This window comes from Argiope bruennichi, chromosome 8, assembly GCF_947563725.1.
Source record: "Argiope bruennichi chromosome 8, qqArgBrue1.1, whole genome shotgun sequence".
In the NCBI taxonomy this organism is placed as follows: domain Eukaryota; kingdom Metazoa; phylum Arthropoda; class Arachnida; order Araneae; family Araneidae; genus Argiope; species Argiope bruennichi.
In genome coordinates, this window is record NC_079158.1 from 43156131 (window position 1) to 43175225 (window position 19095).

General features: G+C 29.9%; 1 protein-coding gene across 4 annotated transcripts in view; it reads right to left on the bottom strand.

The window, feature by feature from the left end:
* LOC129981100 (uncharacterized) overlaps positions 1 to 19095 on the bottom strand; it is a 577941-nt gene that overhangs the window by 392208 nt on the left and 166638 nt on the right. For all 4 annotated transcript variants that reach the window (XM_056091770.1, XM_056091772.1, XM_056091773.1 and 1 more), the window contains exon 2: positions 6518 to 6707. In XM_056091770.1, the coding sequence (XP_055947745.1) occupies positions 6518 to 6707 (190 nt within the window). The remainder of the gene's footprint in view (positions 1 to 6517; positions 6708 to 19095) is intronic.

Sequence of the window (19095 nt, forward strand, 5' to 3'; positions counted from 1 at the left end):
GATGTTTGCATTTGCTCACTGTAAAGTGAAGGAATGTGGGAAGGGATGGCAATGACAATCATGCCATATTTTATTCTGATATTGTAGATAATTGTCTGATTTATTAATTAACCAGAAATACACTTGCTTATATCCAGAGTATGTTTGCATTTGCTCACTGTAAAGTGAAGGAATGTGGGAAGGGATGGCAATGACAATCATGCCATATTTTATTCTGATATTGTAGATAATTGTCTGATTTATTAATTAACCAGAAATGCACTTGCTTATATCCAGAGTATGTTTGCATTTGCTCACTGTAAAGTGAAGGAATGTGGGAAGGGATGGCAATGACAATCATGCCATATTTTATTCTGATATTGTAGATAATTGTCTGATTTATTAATTAACCAGAAATACACTTGCTTATATCCAGAGTATGTTTGCCTTTGCTCACTTTAAAGTGAAGGAATGTGGGAAGGGATGGCAATGACAATCATACCATATTTTATTCTGATATTGTAGATAATTGTCTGATTTATTAATTAACCAGAAATACACTTGCTTGTCATGATAATCGAACCAGCATAATATTTTTTAGTTAAACAACCCATCTAGATCTTTTTTAAAAGATACCCACATTTCCTTTCTTTTCTATGCATACGGTTATAGGCGTCTATGAGTGGGGCAATTTCCAATCATGGATACACTGCACCTCTAACTTAGCAACATAGCGTAAGAATGTAAAAATAACATTCCCCATTATCATTTACAACATCAAAAGAAACAAAAAACAACGTATCTTTCAAGCGGAAAAATGAAAAAGAAATCTATGCCTGGCCTGCATCGTCATTAAATTTTATTATATTGCATTATAACATCTCCGCCTTCGATACACGCGCATAGGAAACATGGCTCTTTGTGTCAGCATACAGGCCCAATGCACGCCCATGGCTCTAATTAAAACTCGCCAGAATACGAGGGTGTCATGGCACAAACCACAAGTCCGTTTCGTTGACGTGGACGTTTAGATCTGAAAGTCGCCGCCCAAAACAACATAATGAAAAGATTAAAAGCTCAGAAGACTTTTTATTTTTCGCTGAACAGACAGAAAGAGAGATAGAGAAAGTTCTTGCTAAAGTAACCTTGACGATTTTGATTTAGACTAGTAGGATTTGTAAGCAAAAAGAAACAATGTTATGTTGTCAAATCAGGGCCATGAATTCAAATCCTGATAGCTTTGACAGTACAGAAAAATACAAAGGAAAAAAGTCAAAGAAGTAATTACAAGAGAACTCGCATGTAATTATTAAGGCGAGGGGTTTCTGAAGTTGGTTTTAAGTGCCAAGTAAAGAAAAGAGGCCAGAGAATTTTCAATCATTTCTATGATTCTGAAAACCCCTAAAAGACAGTCTTCGTTTTACATGAATGGAAATCCAATGAAACATATTGACAATCAATAACGAAACATTGTGCATAACAATGACGATAAATATTCTTATAATATATTTAATTATTACTTCGACGGCTGTTGAAAGATGTTGATGGAATTAAAAATGACAAAGACATGCAAGAAAAGAAGGAACAACATGTTATTTTTTATGTATTCGATGGAATAGTTTCCAAGAAAACCAATTGAATTAAACCCTTTAAAAGTGCTTTATAAAGTATCAAATTCTTCATTATTGTAATTTTTTTCTTCTTTTAAAATATTTTTTTTTTCGAATTTTGTTAGTACATAGTCGTATATCACATTAGTGCTAATTATTATAGTTATAAATCGGCAGGTTACCATTGGAGATTTATATTCATTCGATAATATCTATTCTATGGTATTATCAATTACTGAGTAATTACTGATAATTGAATTATTTCGTTCTTTAAGACGTGTTGCCGTTTAGATCTTCATTTTCTTTGGCCACCACTGGAGTAATCTGCTTTTAACAATCAACAGGCGACATCATATCACAATTATATGCGCTGAGATGGAACATATTTTGGGTAACAATAACACTTTTAATTAATCTAAATAAAATTAATCAATTTAAACATAAAATTATTAAATATTAATTTTTCCCTATAATTAATTTGTATTACTAAACATAATTTAATTTGGAGACAAAATTAGGTAAGAAAATGATTATGACTAATTAGAGTTTAAACAATAAAATTATACTTACATATATTTATTAGCTTACAAAACTTATTAAAGCTTACAAAACCGTAATTTACAATTATATGCAATTTTACAATTGATTTTTGCTTCAGTTAGATATACATGATTATAAATACAAAAAGATTTTTGAATTATTTTTAAAAACCCTATTTCATTATTGATATAGTTAATTTGGTTTGCTTTGGCAATAAGTAATATTAGTAAATTCAAAAAGTTTTTTATTTATTTAATATTTATATTTAAACAAATACACGTCAAATGTTCACACACATAAAATAAATAACTATTAAATAAAGTAGTTCATTATTAAAGCTCTGTTCTGTTTAAAAGTTCATGTCTAAACGAAAAGTTTCAAAAACTGAAACTTTCTCCAAGTCATTTCGAGAAAATTTAAATGCCACTCATACGCATCAGTAAAATCAATGAGATTACCAATCTGATTATTAAAGTGGCATATTTTTTAAGTATTACAGCGGGCACGAAAAAAATGGCATCAGCTTTTTCTAATCAACTTAAATAAAAATAATCAACTTTAATCAACTTAATAAAATCAACTTTAAATAAAAATAATGCATAACCATTTGTTTTAACCCTTTAAAGGGCCGTTTTTTTTCTAGTCATATTATGTTAAAATATTTTTAGGCTTGAAATTAGAATAAGAAAAGAGATTCATTTAGCTTATTAGATAAATTTAATTTGATTAATTAATTAATTTGGTTAATTAATAATTAAGTAACGAATCAAGACACATCATTTTGTCTGAGATAAAGAACTGAAGCATTTAAGTTTCTATCTTTCTAAAAAAATGTGTCGGAACTTATGACAACCTACATAATTTCATACAAAGATTGATAAATTTGGTGGGAAGCATACTTCCCACGGCCCTAGAAAGGGTTAAAGGAAATTCGCCCTTCCATGTTCAATATGCCAAAGTCAAGGTACAGATTTTCTGTATTCCAATAGAATGCCCATATTTTAATTATCAATGCATCTATTGTTTTAATTCTTCCTGTATTACACTAAAAGACATCTTTTATACATTTCTTCATTTCCATTATTTACTATTTGTTTTACATCTTTTAAAGTCTATACTAGTGTTTTTTGCAAGTTATACAAGCTGAAAACTTATAATAAATGATAGAACATTCAAACAATTAACAACCAAACTTCAATCCATACCATATGTTTGGTTCAACATGATCAAAAATAGTTTTCACACCAAGAAACTCCTTCAAATCAAACAAATAAGCAGGAATTTTACGTATTCAAGCAGAAATTCAAAAAAAAAATAAATAATAATAATAAATAATTTCATGTTACTTCTGGTAACGAACTTTGACAAGCACCTGCTTCTCAAACTATGCAAAATCAGTAGTGCAAGCCACAATCTTCATTTTCAGACATATTTTGATAAAAACAAGAAATAACACTGGCAATTTTGCATGAGAACAAAGACTGCATGTGGAAGTCTTGCTCTTTTAACCTCACAACCCAGACCCATGTACTTTCTCAAGATGTAGTGGTAAGAATGGTCACGACATTTAGTTTCAGCCCGCACTTGTAAGCCCCGAGGCATCCAGCAATTTGAACGCGGGCGTGATAGCCGAGAAAAAGTTTTTCTGTGACAAGTTACAGGATATTCCCATAATTCATGTCACTAGCCATCTGATTGAGGTTACTGCATAGGCAGAAGACTGGCCAGGCAGAGATTGCACTCGAAGCTTTGTTATCTTCAACCATGCTGAAGTTAATTGAATAGTAGTTTCACCAAGAAAGGATTTACCATGATTTCTAAAAGCAGACGATGAGGTTTGATAAAAAGAACGCCGTGTGTGGTTCTTAGGAAACGGTTGGTGGAATACTAAAATAGATAAATTTCGTGGGATGGAGCATTAAGTTATCAAGACAGAGATACTTATTAAAAGTTTTTTATCCGAATCCTTAATTTATTGCCTACCAATTTTCAAGGACTTATTACTTTACTTTTGATTCGTTTAGTATGCAATGCAGGTAAAAAAACTTATATATAAATATATATAGAATACAAGAGTATTATAGATTTTATCGGTTTTATTAAGAGTAGATAATTTCAATAGCTATTAATGATAATTTGGAATGCATTCTGTGGGAGTAAGAGTGGAAGAATATTTTATTCTATTTCATTTTAAGTCATTTTTGTTGCGAAAGAGTGCAGCCTTAAGTAAAGAAAATGACTGAAATACGAAAACAGGCTATTTAAAATACAGATAGCACATTCATATATAAATTATCATTCTAATCGAGACGGAACAGCTAGATTTTAAACTGTTACAGATAAGCATATATTTCCAACTAGAAAGAAGCTTTAAACCATATAAAGACATTTTTTTAAATGCACTATAGAAGAAATTATAGACACTATATGTTCATGCAATACGCCAAACTTCAATAAATTATTTTACCCATTTTTAGTAAATCATTCTTGACATAATAACATTTTTTTAAAAAATATTCCAATCTTTTATCGAAACGGACCGAGTCACGAATATTAGAATTTCATTATTTTAGGTCCATCGAGAAAACGCCATGAGTTGATCGGATGATCTTTCTTGAAGCAAGCATTCAAATGGTGTCAAATCATCTAAAACAATGATATTTAAAGCTTCATAATTCAGTTAGTTTTAGCTGCAGAAGAGTGGAGCATTTTTAATTTTTAAATATTATTACGACAAATGACTAATAATATCGTGAAATTAGTATAAAATTTATATTTCAATTTTTTTTTTCAGAAATGAATTTAATGACTCAAACAACGTAATAAATAATTCTTTGCTTTATGTAAAGAGTTTTTTTTTCAGTACATGCTTAAATAAAATATATGCGTATTACAAACGGATTAGAAATTAGCTTTTCAGCCATGATTATATTTCATTTCAATAAGACAATCAGATTGGTGGGTGGATTTTACTAGCGCAAAAGTCATGTTTGAACATGCTACACCAAGCGTATGGGAATAAACAGAATAATAGTGATAAACATATGGTGAAATGGTATAAAAAAATCAAAATCTAAAAGCATTCTGCAATTTCTCATTGGAATTCTAAAAATGGTAAAAAATAGTTTGTCAAATCTGACTGGAAAGAACTATTAAAAAAGATAATAAGAACTTAGATTAAGATATTAGTTGTTTAAAATATTTAAAATGTCAAGAAGTGGACAAATAATATGAAACAACATAGACCTATACTAAAACTATGCAAACTACAATCGACTAACATCAAATATTATAGATCTAGAAACTATACATAATACTTAGTAAAATTTAAAAAAATTAAAATCATCTGACCACGGCTGAAACTAGTAGCACTGAAATAATCCCCCTAAAACTCTCATATAATTTTCCAAATGAAACTTAAATATCCAATTTGTACAACTTTATTGTTAAAATTCTGAAATGGCATCTGACACCATGGGGGTTACAAATAATATAATTTAAATAAACAGATCAAAACAATTATGCAAACAAACGGAAAATTACAACAGCTACGTAATGCAAAAGGTAGATTAGATCAGTTTAATTTTGAAGAGCCCCAAGGTCATATTTTATGATTAATTTTATTTAGTTTAAACATTGTCTTTAGAAGCTACAGCTAGAACCGTGGTCTAGTCAGCGCCAATCGATTATAAGGATGCCTTCAAACACCGGCACCTTGATAGTTAGTAGCAGCATGTTACAAGACTTCAACCTACAAGTTTCCAATATCAAGAACATTCAAGTTGGAAGATGCTTCGAACCGTTGACGGTCTTTTAACACCAAGCCCGAAGGAAGACTGGAACGTATATAGTCAACCATTCATTTTTATGCGTGCATGACAATAAGAGGTGAATAATTGATAAATTTAATAATTAAGTTTTTACGTCTGATGCTTTGATTTAACAAATTTGAACAAAACAATACTTCCACTAAGGTAGCAACAACTGCAATTTCTTTTGCCACTATTAACTAGCATGCACAAACCTTCAAATACCAGATCATATTTAATTGGATTAAACATCCCCTATACCTTGTATAAATTTACAGTTATCTCAGTAGACTGTTGCAGTTATCATAACGTATAATCACCACACGGTTACAATTATTTCTTCAACTGGCGGATTCGCCGATTCAAAACGTTAGATCAAACTTTGAGTCGAGGTTAACGCATCCGGTATTAGCACAATCGTGGGAGATAGATCACCAACAAGCAAATTAAATGAACATTTTCAGAAAAGGAGGTGGCTATTATTCCGTATTTTTAATGAAGTATTATGTTCATTAAATTAATGAAAACTTCAAACTAGAATTTCTCACTGTTAGTGAAAGAAGATGAAAATGAGCTTACCAGACCGGGTGTCCCATGGCAATTGCCCTTCTTGTAAGAGCAAGGGCTCTCCGTCCAAAAGTGTGGCAGGGGCTGAGCAGTCGACAGGCGCTCCGCTTTCAGCCATGAAAAGTCGAGGTTCCTGGAGACGAAGTTCCGCCGCCAAGGGCGCAACCAAGTCCCAGACCTGCATACGCTCGTCCCCAAACACCTGTCAAAGAAAAAAAAAACAATAATTTTAATATCATTTTGTAAAATATATTATAAGTGCTCTTGCTTGTGATTATAATGAATTATGAAAAATCCATAGAATAATTCAGAGAAAAAATACTGCCTCATAAAAAAAATCATTGATGTAAATTACTAGGCAAGAAGCAACCCTCGAATACATCCAATTAAGTTGAAGGCAATCAAAGAAAAGTTGAAAATTTTCTTGTAAAATAAATAGAATAAAATAAATTTCCTTTATTTAATTTCAAGCCAATAACTGAATGCCTCACAGCTTCTGCATTTCGTTAAGATTGCTAAATTGTGTATTGCAGATTTTTACATTAACTTTTAATGAAAATACTCAACACAAGATTTCAGATTATATATATTTTATATGTATGGTATTTTATAATATTTCAGATTAAATATTTTTGCTTCTATGAAAAAAATTTCCAAAAGTTCCTCGACTATAATAGAAAATACGGAATTTTTTTCATATAAATAATGCAAATAAAAAAGTTTTTAAAAACACGCTTTTTATTAATGCATTAAGCAGTAAAAAATTAGTCTTTAAAAAAAAATCAAAATTCCTTCGGAACAAAATTAAAAAAATAACGAGATGATGATCTCTAAAACAAATACCCTAAAATATTGGAATTTTAATTATTTCTACATTTTAATTTTTGATGACAGAAAAGGATTTTTTCTCTTTTATGACATTCATTGTGACTTAATTTTAGTACCATTTAATTTTCAACACATCACACATCCGCAATTTTTGATTTTATTTCGACGACCATCTTTTAAAAAAAATATATTCCCTGTTTTCATTATGCTAATAAAGGCTTGTTTTAAAACTTTTTCATTTTTAGTTTTTAAATTATATTAAAATTCATTATTATAAATATTATGGAATCTAAAAAACGCTTTTTCTCACATTTACAACCAGATGGCACCACTTGTATAATCCTGAAATTGCATTGAAATTAAACAAACAGCTGACAATTTAGCAGTGGAAATTTTCAAACATTGTATATTCATCAGAAATAGGCTGCTGGGCAAAATTTTGTATACAAACTATTGTATACAATGGTGGATTCTGACTACGCAGACACTTATGGGCCGAGATGGGGAGTAGGCAAATGGATTAAAAAGATGTTATTAGCCTATTTTAAATATAAATAAATTTGTAAAAGATAAATATTTTTGGAATAAATAAAAAAATATTAGTACGATCTAACATTTGTAAAATTTAATGGGCCAGGTTAGTATCTGTTTCAGTAACGCTCACTTAATTGTTACTGTATTTATATATATCACGCATCTCTGTTTAGATAATATAGTTTACAAACACAGACAACATACATTCACAAGAAATAATTAATCACAATAAAAAATTAATTTAAAATAAATCATTAACATGTTATTTAAAAATGTGTTGAAACGTGAGACTACAACGAATAGTTTATTAAATGAAAGGCATAATAATGTATACGGCTTAGAGCCGAAATATGCCTAAATGTACCACTACTGGTACAAAAAGAAGTAAAAAAAAATCAATCAATTTTTTTTGTTACAAATATGAATCAAGAAAAGTCAAATAAAAATAAGTAAAACAAGCATATTTCAATATCTTTTGCCTTTTTTCTCATTCTTCATATTTCTATTACAAGAGTATTCATAAGAATAATTAAACTAGTGGGGCTTTAAAGTTATTATTAGAAAGTAACAAAAAAGTGGGTATTATTAAACGTGGGTAACAAAGTATTAGACACCTCAAAATTCTTATCCCATCATGCATCATTCACCCTTTTCAGCTTCCTTTTCAAAAGCAGAAGAAGAAGTAGTATAAACATTTTACAAGTCTGCTCACTCTGCCGATATGCTCCAAAGAAAAAGAAGATATGAAAGGTACGTCCGTCCGTCAACCACAAAGTATCAAAAAGCGAGACAGCGGGATGTCCGCCGTTAAACATCGCCTGCTATCTGTCAGCTTGCCAGAGAAGCGTGTTTTGAACAGCGATTCGACCAACCTAGCCTGATTCCGCAAAACGTCATCGTCGGTTATTAATTCTACAGGAAAAACAATAAATTGCTTTGTTTCCATTTTCAAGTAAGTCTTGAGTCATGACTAACATTCAGGACATGGGGAAATTTAAGAAATGACAAAATTCTTGACATTGAAATGCATTCTTGAGATTGTAAGCTATGTCCTGCTTATATATATATCTATTTATCTTTTCATCTATCGGCTTTTTTTTTTACAAAGCTATTTATATGGAATGAGCAAATAGGTTCAAATATTTTTGAAATAATATATTTAAAAATAAAATGTATTGTAGTATTAATAATATATTTATAAATAAAGTTTATTACTAATTAAATCCATAACTTAAATACTTTCTTATACTAAGTACAGAAATAGAAAGCCTTATGATTGTCAAAAAATTCGAGTTCGGAATTTTGACGAATCTCCAGGTTCAAATCGCTCTGAATCCGAAAAATGCAATTTTTTAATTATGTCAGTTTGTCTATGAACACGAAATTCAAAAACATTATGGGGCAAACGAATGAAATTCGATATATATATATATGTGTGTGTAATGATATTTTACACTCTTAATTTAATCCAAATTAATTTCCAAAACTTTATTTTAATTTAGTCCATCGTAGCTTCATTCTAAAATATTCTCTTATTTCGTGATCTAATTCCACTTTCGGTTTAATTAATTCCTTTGAAAAAATAAGGCGCCATCAGTACTACGTATCAAATGAAAGTGATCCCTTCGGTGCCCTTGAAAAGGTGTCAAAGGTCGCCACGTGTATTGAATTGGCGCGTGGCCGGCAATCCTATTTTATATAAGACTAGTGATCATTTGTTTCGCGCTCTTCTTTACTTCTGCTTTTGTGCCGCACTGTGTCTGCTTGTAAATAAATTGCTTTCCCGAGATGGATATTAAACAGAATATAAAAAGAGAATTAAAAATACAAAGTCTCTTCACTGCTTAAAACCAGCATTCTGCTACAACCAAAATAATGTTACACACACACACACACACACACACACACACACACACACACACACACACACACACACACACACACACACACACACACACACACACACACACACACACACACACACACACACACACACACACACACACACACACACACACACACACACACACACACACACACACACACACACACACACACACACACACACACACACACACATATATATATATAAACCAAATTCGCAAATTTCTATCAAATTTTGAAGGAAATTCTTTCAGAGGAAATCTGTCAGAAATATAAGTTAACACGATAATTACAAAAGGAAGAGATCTAAATGACTAATTTGGTGTACAGATTTAACATTTAAAATGTAGACCCTTTATCAAATTTGGAACCAAATCTGACAAGTGGATTGTCTTTCGGTCGATCTATATTTCCAAAAGCATGCAGATGCGATACTTTCAAAACGCAATGTGTCAAATATATGAAAATTGGTATATGATTCTGAGATTATAATTATAACTATGTGTCAGATTTTGGTTTTAATCGTTCAGAATGAAGATATCCAAAATACATTCGGTTTTCTTCTACTTGTGGTAGTACTTCTGATCGTGGATTAATTGTTCACGATCGCATGCTAAAAGTTATTCGTCAATGGCAAGCGATTAATAAGACAAAATTACATTTATAAGACACTATGTGTGAAAGTATCGGGGGGGGGATACTCCTGCTGGTTGTAGAATGCACTTAAAAAGAATAAATGTTAAATATAGTTAATAATGAGATATGACTGATAATAGATAAACTAACTTCTAAGAATCAATTAGGGAATTTGCATTCGAGGCTTAAAAGATGTTATGGAGAAAAGATATACATTTAATACCAAAAAAAAAAAAAACAATTATTTATTGCAGGAGTAAAATTAATTACACGCCGGCGTCCTTGCATGGGGTAGCACATCTTCCCCGTTATCTGGGCGTCCCGGGTTCGAATCCCGGTTCGGGCATGGTTGTTCTTGATATGTGTTCTATCTGTGAGGTGTGCGAATGTGCTTCCCTGTAAAAAGGGGTTGTGCAAGCGAATGTGTGAGTTTCATCTTCATATGAGCTAGAAGTCAGACTTCTGCCCTCGGGTGCTGAGGGGTCTTTACCCTCAGAAGCTACTGCACCCCCTTTCCATGGTAACGCGGACACGACATCATCATCAATTAATTACACATACTATACTAATATGAATTTTTCTATAACAGTTTGTAGTTTTTTTTCCTTCGTCCCTCCCTAAACATGGGGAAAGCTTCTTTTTATATTCACTACGCATTTAAAAATACTTTTAACCGTTGATTTACGCATTACACCTTTTCTTTCTGTGAAATATATGCATCATCAAGTACAAGTACATAAACGTAGAAACATTCCAAGGCTAAATATGCAATTTGAAAAGATTTTATCAATAAAAATTAAATTGTCATTGCTTTCTCTAAAACTCTGTTCTATTTTTCTATGGAGAAATATTGTATATATGTGGCTGCCAGACAAACAAAATCATACCATCCTCAAATCACAACAAATTTCGTTCATAATTCAAAATAACAACAATCTCACTTAAGAAGACCTATTATTGACCAAACCATTTCTCTCGGTACCTCAAAAGTACATTTCTGCTTTAATTCTCATTCGCTACATATCTGGTACAAGCAGATTTTCTAATTTGAATGCACCAAATTGTGTTGTGTTATAACAGTTGAAGAATGCTTCAGTAGTATCTGTTAACTAGTAATGTCTCAAGGATGAGGGGTGTCGTATGCACTAAGATTGTAAGAGTATCAAATTACCAGTTTGGGGAGTGACCCGCAACAAATATATTTGCTTCCATCAAATATAAAAGCATGTATGTCAATTACTTAAGTTTTACAAGAAATTGAAGCATGCAAGCTATGATTTATCGAAATTTATAGCTAAACTTTCAAAGCCTGTTATCGAAGCTGATTATCGAACTGTTTTATTAAAACTGCAGACATTTTTTGGTTTAGAATTTTAAAGATTTTTTACTGAAGAAGATAAAAGTATGAAGACTTTTGGAAAGAGATGCCAATCTGGCCAGCAATTTAAAGAGATCAGATATTCTATCAGGTCAAGATTTACTGACATTTACCTTGGAGTAGTTTTGAAATTAATCATTGCGAGCAAGGACTTTTAGGAATAAGAAAAATACCAAGGTCAAGAGGGAAACATTAATTTTAATGTTATTGTTCTTTCATATTCTGTGTTCTAGAAATCTATATTTCTAGAACACAGAACCTTTAGAATATAGAATTTATAGAATGACCTTCTATAAATATTGAAGGTCATTTATTTGCTTCAACCCAAATAATCTTAGATAATGTTTGCATTTCAATTTTATACCTTTTCTCACATAAGGATGCCGCTTAATAAGACATCTGCATGGTAAATGGCAAACTCATGTACCATGCGCAATTCAAAAGCCTTACCCGGTAATCGAACCCGGACTTTTGGCTTTATCTCATTTCATGTTGATTTCCCATGTTAATTACCTCTGGAACAAATTTTTGAAAATGAAAAATAAATTTTCTTTTGATATCGCCGAAAATTCAATATCACAAAATCTAGGAATTCTGAACTTTTATCAAACAAATCCTTTTTTATTTCAGTTAGAATAATACTGACTTAGAAAATAACTAAGCGTTCAGATAAGTGATAGTGTCCTTGAGGATGCTCAGTGGAACAGAAAAGGAATGACAAAAATTGATTTGTTGTTCTTTTCGAGTAAATCCTTAGTCACGGTCAACATTGACGAAGAAATAGTGAATTTTGAAAAATGTTTATGTTTTTTAAGAATGATTCATATTCTTAAGATTCTGAAATATTTGAAACATGCAATTTTCTTTTTTTAATAGAAGTCTTACCGGCTAGTATGTTCAGATAAACACAAAAAAAAAATGGCAAAAATTATTAGAAATAACATAAAATGTCAGATCCTATTGAAACGATAGTTTAATAGTTTCAGATAAAGAAAAAATTAAATGGCGCATAAGAAACAGAAACCTTACAATGTTTCCAAAATCTCAGTGGTGATTAAAGAAATACACAAAGAAATCATCAGAAAAATTCGGGATATTTATTCAATTAGCAGCGGTAAAGAAAGTGCCAAATAGAGCAACTTTGTATAATAAAACGCACGATTTATTTTAAGTTTTGAAGACTTATTTTTAAAATTTCAGCATAGATTTTAGCATCTCCTATGCTTATCGAAATGTGACATTTTTCTTTAAAATTCAAGCTTGGCGATCATTACTGTCGGCATACTAGAAAAACATTAACAAAAAGCTATAGTTTGAAAACTTAAAAGGGCTATCTATGAAAAATTTAATTATAAACATATTTAAAAACACTTTATTACTTATTTAAAAAGTGTAACTTTTTAGATCCATTATTATTATTTTTTATTTTTAAGTCTTTATAATTCATTATTATAAATATAATAAAATCTTAAAAATATCTTTTTCTTTTAACCTTTTTGCCCAAAATCATTACTAATTTAATTAATTTAACCTTTAAAAGTAGAAATTTTGAACTATCTGAAATTATGCTTTCTAAATGAAAAAGTACTATCTGTAATGATTTATAATTAATTGAAAGTGATTTATAATATAATTAATTGAAATTAATTAAAAAGGAATTAAATATTTAATAACTCAACTTGGCTTTTCACAAGAACATGAAGAAATCCGATTATAAAATACTTTATAAGTTTAAAAAAAGAAGGAAAAAAAACCCGATCAACTACCCAACGATGCGCTGTTTTTATTTTTATTTAAATGCAGTGCTTCATAATACATCCAATTTTTTAACATCACTAATTTTTTTTTTTACAGACACATATAATATAGTTCAACACTATAATAATAAAAAATAATTCAACATTATGATGATGGAACTATAATAGCTGTTTCACCCACTTTATTTACATAAATTTATTTAGTTATGTCAATCAACTTTAATGAATTACATCTTAAAGAAAGTATTATTTTAATTTATACTTGCACAAAAAATATTGGATATTCTGAGTAGTTGGCTATGTTTGAAAAATGGTGAAATTAATAGACGAATTAAATCGGCAAAATAGTCCGGTTATTGATCCGGTTCCCGGTTATCCGGCTGCGGTTCTATCCAAGTTTTATTTTTCCATTTATGTTGAAAAGGGAAAAGAAGATATTTAGGAGGACATAAACGTTCATCTATACTTATAATAAAGCTCAATGTGTGTGTGTGTGTGTGTGTGTGTGTGTGTTGGCGCTCTACAGGCCAGGTCATTTGACATACAGCTATCAAATTTGGTACATGTATACCTTAGAGGTCGGGAATGTGCACCTGGGGTCCCTTTTTTTGAAATTTTAATTAGAATTTTAATTATTAATTAAAAACTAACTTTCCCGCCAAAAAATCTTCCATTTTCCCCACCGCCAACTTTTCCGCCAAAAATATCTTCCATTTTCCCCACCGCCAAATGAGTAAGGCTTTATTTTTTTTCTCCCAACAGTAATAAGGCTAGGGTTAACATTTTTCGGCGGATTATTTCAAACGATTCTGTTTATTTTCTTAATGTTTTATGCATTTAAAATTAAACATTGTTAATTAATCCATGTTTCAGATTCATTCTGAAGTACTTTTGAATTAAAATAACACAGAATAAAGGAAATTAAAAATGTATACTCTGCATAGCATTACCCCAACTGGCGTAGAAAAATTCACGCATTTGCGTTACCTAACTGGCGAAGAAAATTCACGCATGCGCATTGTTCTGATTGTTGTCATGACAACCACTATCAACGGATGATTTAAATTATTTTTAGGTTAGTTGCATGCTTTTGTAAGTAAATTGTATTTATGTTAGTTATATATATTTTTTGTATATGATTATAGTTTTAAGTGCATCGTTTTTTAAGTAGTTTTTTTAAATCTGTTTTAGACCGATTATTTTAAACGATTCATTTTATTTTCTTAGTGTTTGATGCATTTAAAATTAAACATTGTTAATGAATCGATCTGTTCATGATGAATCTGAGAAATTTTGTTGACAAATTCTTGAGATATTACATAAATTAAGAAAGATATTCTTTAGTGCCCATAAAGTTTAAACGCTCAGTGACTCTATTATCAGTAATCATATTATTAAAAAAAATGCTTTGTTTCAGTAAAAAATATTATTATATTAATTGCAGATTAATCCTTTACACTTTAATTTAAAGCATAAATTCGACGAGGGGTAACAGAAAATTAGAGAGATACATATCACGTTATGACTGAAGGCCTTTATAATATTATGAGTGAATTATATGACTATCAAAATTTGAAGTTTTAAAATATTTTGCTGAAGAATCTATTAAAGTTGGAATTGCATAAAATATTTAATTATTAAAATTTTAACGAACATTAAGATTGGCAAACTGGCTGGTCGCCATAGGCGGCTAGTATGAAATAAAAACTGGAAAAAATGTGGTGGCTAGAGGATCATTTCGAGACATTTCCTTATAGAGAAGGTAAAATGAATTTGGAAATTACGAAAACATAATTAAGGAAAATCTGTGATTTGAAATTAATTAGTCGCAACTTGCACATAATCGCCACAACAATCGATGTATAGAGAAGAGGATTACCTCGTTTTCACAATGGATCATTAAAATTTCAATGGCTCCATCATCAAGTTGATGGATTTCTTTTTCATTCACAAAGAACCGAAACCTACACACGCGGTAAAAACCGCTCATACATTTTTATTCATTAGCTGCGAATATTTTAATAAAAAAAATAGAAAACGATTTCACTTCCTGCTTCATCGTTACTTATTAACCTACGGTCAAATGTGGGTATGAACCATTATTTAAAACGTGCATCCCAATTACTGCAACAACAACAACAACGCACACAATCCATACAAAAGATTAAATTAATCAGTACAAGGAGGATTACGCAAATGAAATTCTCAATGGTCAGAATAAGAAACAGGTCGGTGTGTACCCAGATGTCCTTATCTAGTCAAAATGCTGACCCATTTAGCCACAAACGGTGCGACCTTGTTTGACTACTTATGACCGAATGCGGAGGACTTGAGAAATGACCACCCGTCTATGATGAATGTTCTTTTTTTTTTTATGGCAAGCAAGAAAGAATACGATATGTGCAACAGTCAATGAAAGTATTTGCATGGTTATTGATTGTATTAGCGTGGCGAGATTATTGATAAGTTTCCTTTTTAATTAAAAGGTAATTTAGAAGGCTGGAAGATGGAGGCATTGGTGGGTCGAAATTAATAAAAGCACAAATCATTTGTTAGATACATTGATTGGGAGTGTAATTAGTAAGTTATAATTAAGTAATAAATTGTTCTTCTTTAAGCCATGGAAGATCCGACTGTCTATTTTTAATAATCATGTTGAAAATTAAGATGGTCCATAATTAATACTATTATTACCAATCTAGAATTTAAGTTTGGATTTCTGAGTTATAATTTAACTATCTAATTATTATGTATTTTGAGTATCCTACGTAACAATTCCAATAAATAAAAAAATACAAGCTTTAGTTGAGTTTTTATTTTTTTTCATTTTATGGATTATAAGAATTTTATTTAGTGAATTATTTCTAACAAAAGATTTAATCAAATACTTCATTTTAAATATAGAAATAAATTTAAATAATCCGAGTTCTTAAAAATAAATAATTTTCTAATCATTTGAATTCAAACTTCATTTTATTTCTGAATTGCGCGAATTTTTGGCTTTTTGACGCTTTATCGAATGTAATATCTATAACTTTATAACTGCTCAGCATGAAATATCATGCAAAATAAATGCTTACAGAGCTTTAATTAGTAAATTTCCTTTTCGAGAATATATAGCCTCCAAATGCTTTCTCGTGGCTTTCTTTTTACTTTACTTTGCTACATTTATAGCTACTACTGGTCATGACAAAAAAATTTTAAAAATAAAATCTGCTAAAAATGAACCCTTGCTTAGTAAGGAAAATGAACAGCTCTCATTTCCTCTTCTACTTTATTTACCTGGATATATATATAGTATTTTTTTAGCACTAAATAGAAATTTTCATCTTAGCTGCGACTTGAAGAATATACTGTCGAATTGTAATTGCTAGTAAAACAAGGAGGAGAAGGTGGGTTTTTTCGTTTTTCAAATCCAAATATGATGAAGGAGCGTAAAGGTAATATCGTGTCCAGGGTGTCTATTTTCGATTTTAAAAAACTGGTGATGAGTGGGACAGTAAAAATTCTGTTATGTCCAAATTGTATTTAATTTCGCTCCGCTATTAAAGACCATGAACCTAAGTGATGTGGTCTTACTCACGAGTATAAGACAAAAACGCTCAACTACAAAGGGGTGAGTTTTTACGGACTCGAAAAAGGGATCTTCCCTCATTTGGAGAATGATTCTAAAGAAAACTGCCAAATTTGCAATTTTAAGGGAGAGATTATATCGATAGGACAGAAATATCGATGTCAGATGGTTACAATAACACTTATAAAATTTTGAGTGGAGTGAAAAAAAAAATCGCGTGACATAGAGGATAATAAAAAAAAACTTTTATTATTTAAATTTAGTTGATGAATTAATTTTAAAAGAAAGTAAAAAAAGGAATTTATTTTCCCCACATAAAGACATGTTGAAAATTATTTCGCCAGTTTTCCTTTACATTTCCAAATTAGAAAATAACTTTTCCAAAAGTTGACATTAGATCGAAATGATAAATTTTTATTAATTTTTAAATGAACAGCCGTGTGATAAATTTGCAGTGGTAAAGCAAATTAAAAAAGGATGCTAAATTGGAAAAAATTATAAAAAAATTCAGAAAAACAATGTTTTTCAAAAAAATAAACACAAAACATATAACAAAGTTTAATAATCTATTTTACCGTAATTGTTTTTTTAAAGTAAATTATTCTCTAATGATCATATTAAGATGACCATATTCTTTACAAGCATAGATTTTTATTTAATTCGCAGTTGATAAGAAAGAAAAGAAATTAGTTTTTAAAGAGTTTGAAATTTAAAAAAAAACAACCAAACCTGGTCTTAAAATGTATAGAATAAAAGGCAACAACTATTTTCAAGCTAAAAATATCAATAAAATTTCAATATTTTACATTTAAAACCTTTAACATAACGATTAATAAATAAAGAACAAAGTAATTTTCACAAAGAAGGAAAAATGAATTAGTATTTAAAATTTATTTATTTGAAAAATATTAACTTTAATAAATAAACTAGAGATGATTATAATCCAAAAAATCAATAATAATTTAAAAATATTAGTTAATTAAATGTAAAGAACTAATATACAATTCTTTGAATATAAAAAAATAATTTTAAATACAAACTTAAATAAAACAAATGGTTTCAAAATAAATAATACAATTCCTATTTTGATGTGATAAAATAATAATAATAAAAAACCGCGGCAAAAGTTTTTATTGGTTTATTTTAATTGAATAAAACAAATTTTATAGATGAAAGATACTCAACTAACAGAAATAATTCGGGAATAAAAACTTCTTGGAATTTTTAATTTTGACTTTGAATTAACCAAAATCAGTTCTAATCATACATGGTATTTTAATAATAGGATATTTAACAGACAGAGAAAAATTCGAATAAAAAACGTTCAAAGTTTCATTGAATAATAAAATTCGGTTAGCACAAAACTAAAGCTGTAACACTCTGTAATAATGCCAACGCACCAACCCCTCCTTGAACTTTAATGCTCTCTAATAATACCAGTGCGCCAAAAAGCGCCAACTTCCTCGCCAATCCAAAGAATGGGAGTACATTAGCTGCAAGATTGTGAGCATGTAAAACTTAACGACCTCGAGAATTAATTATGTTAAGTTTTAAATTTAAGTATTGGCTAAATGTAGAATTGTTGTTTTATTGTCTATTAAATTGTTTTAAATTGTTAGAGCCCGTTTTCATGCGTTGCTCTTACACAGCTAACTTAAAAAAAAAAATCTGGATCTAATTTGTTAAATAAATAGAAGTCTATATTGATATATAAAAGAACGGAACAATGCACAAAATTTTTTAATCTCAGAGAATTAAATGAAAATTAGCTCACGCATTCCTTTGAAATCACTTAAATGATGATTTACAATTAGTCCAATATCATCTCATCACTTATGGTTTCAACTTCCAAACAAATTGACCAATATTTACTTTAGCATCCATAAATCTATTTAAAAGTTTAATATTATGGGTTACGGTTACATTTATATAATTGTCTTTGACCTAACTATTGGACCGCAACGACCATTGAAAGATGCATAATTTTGTTTTTAGGTAT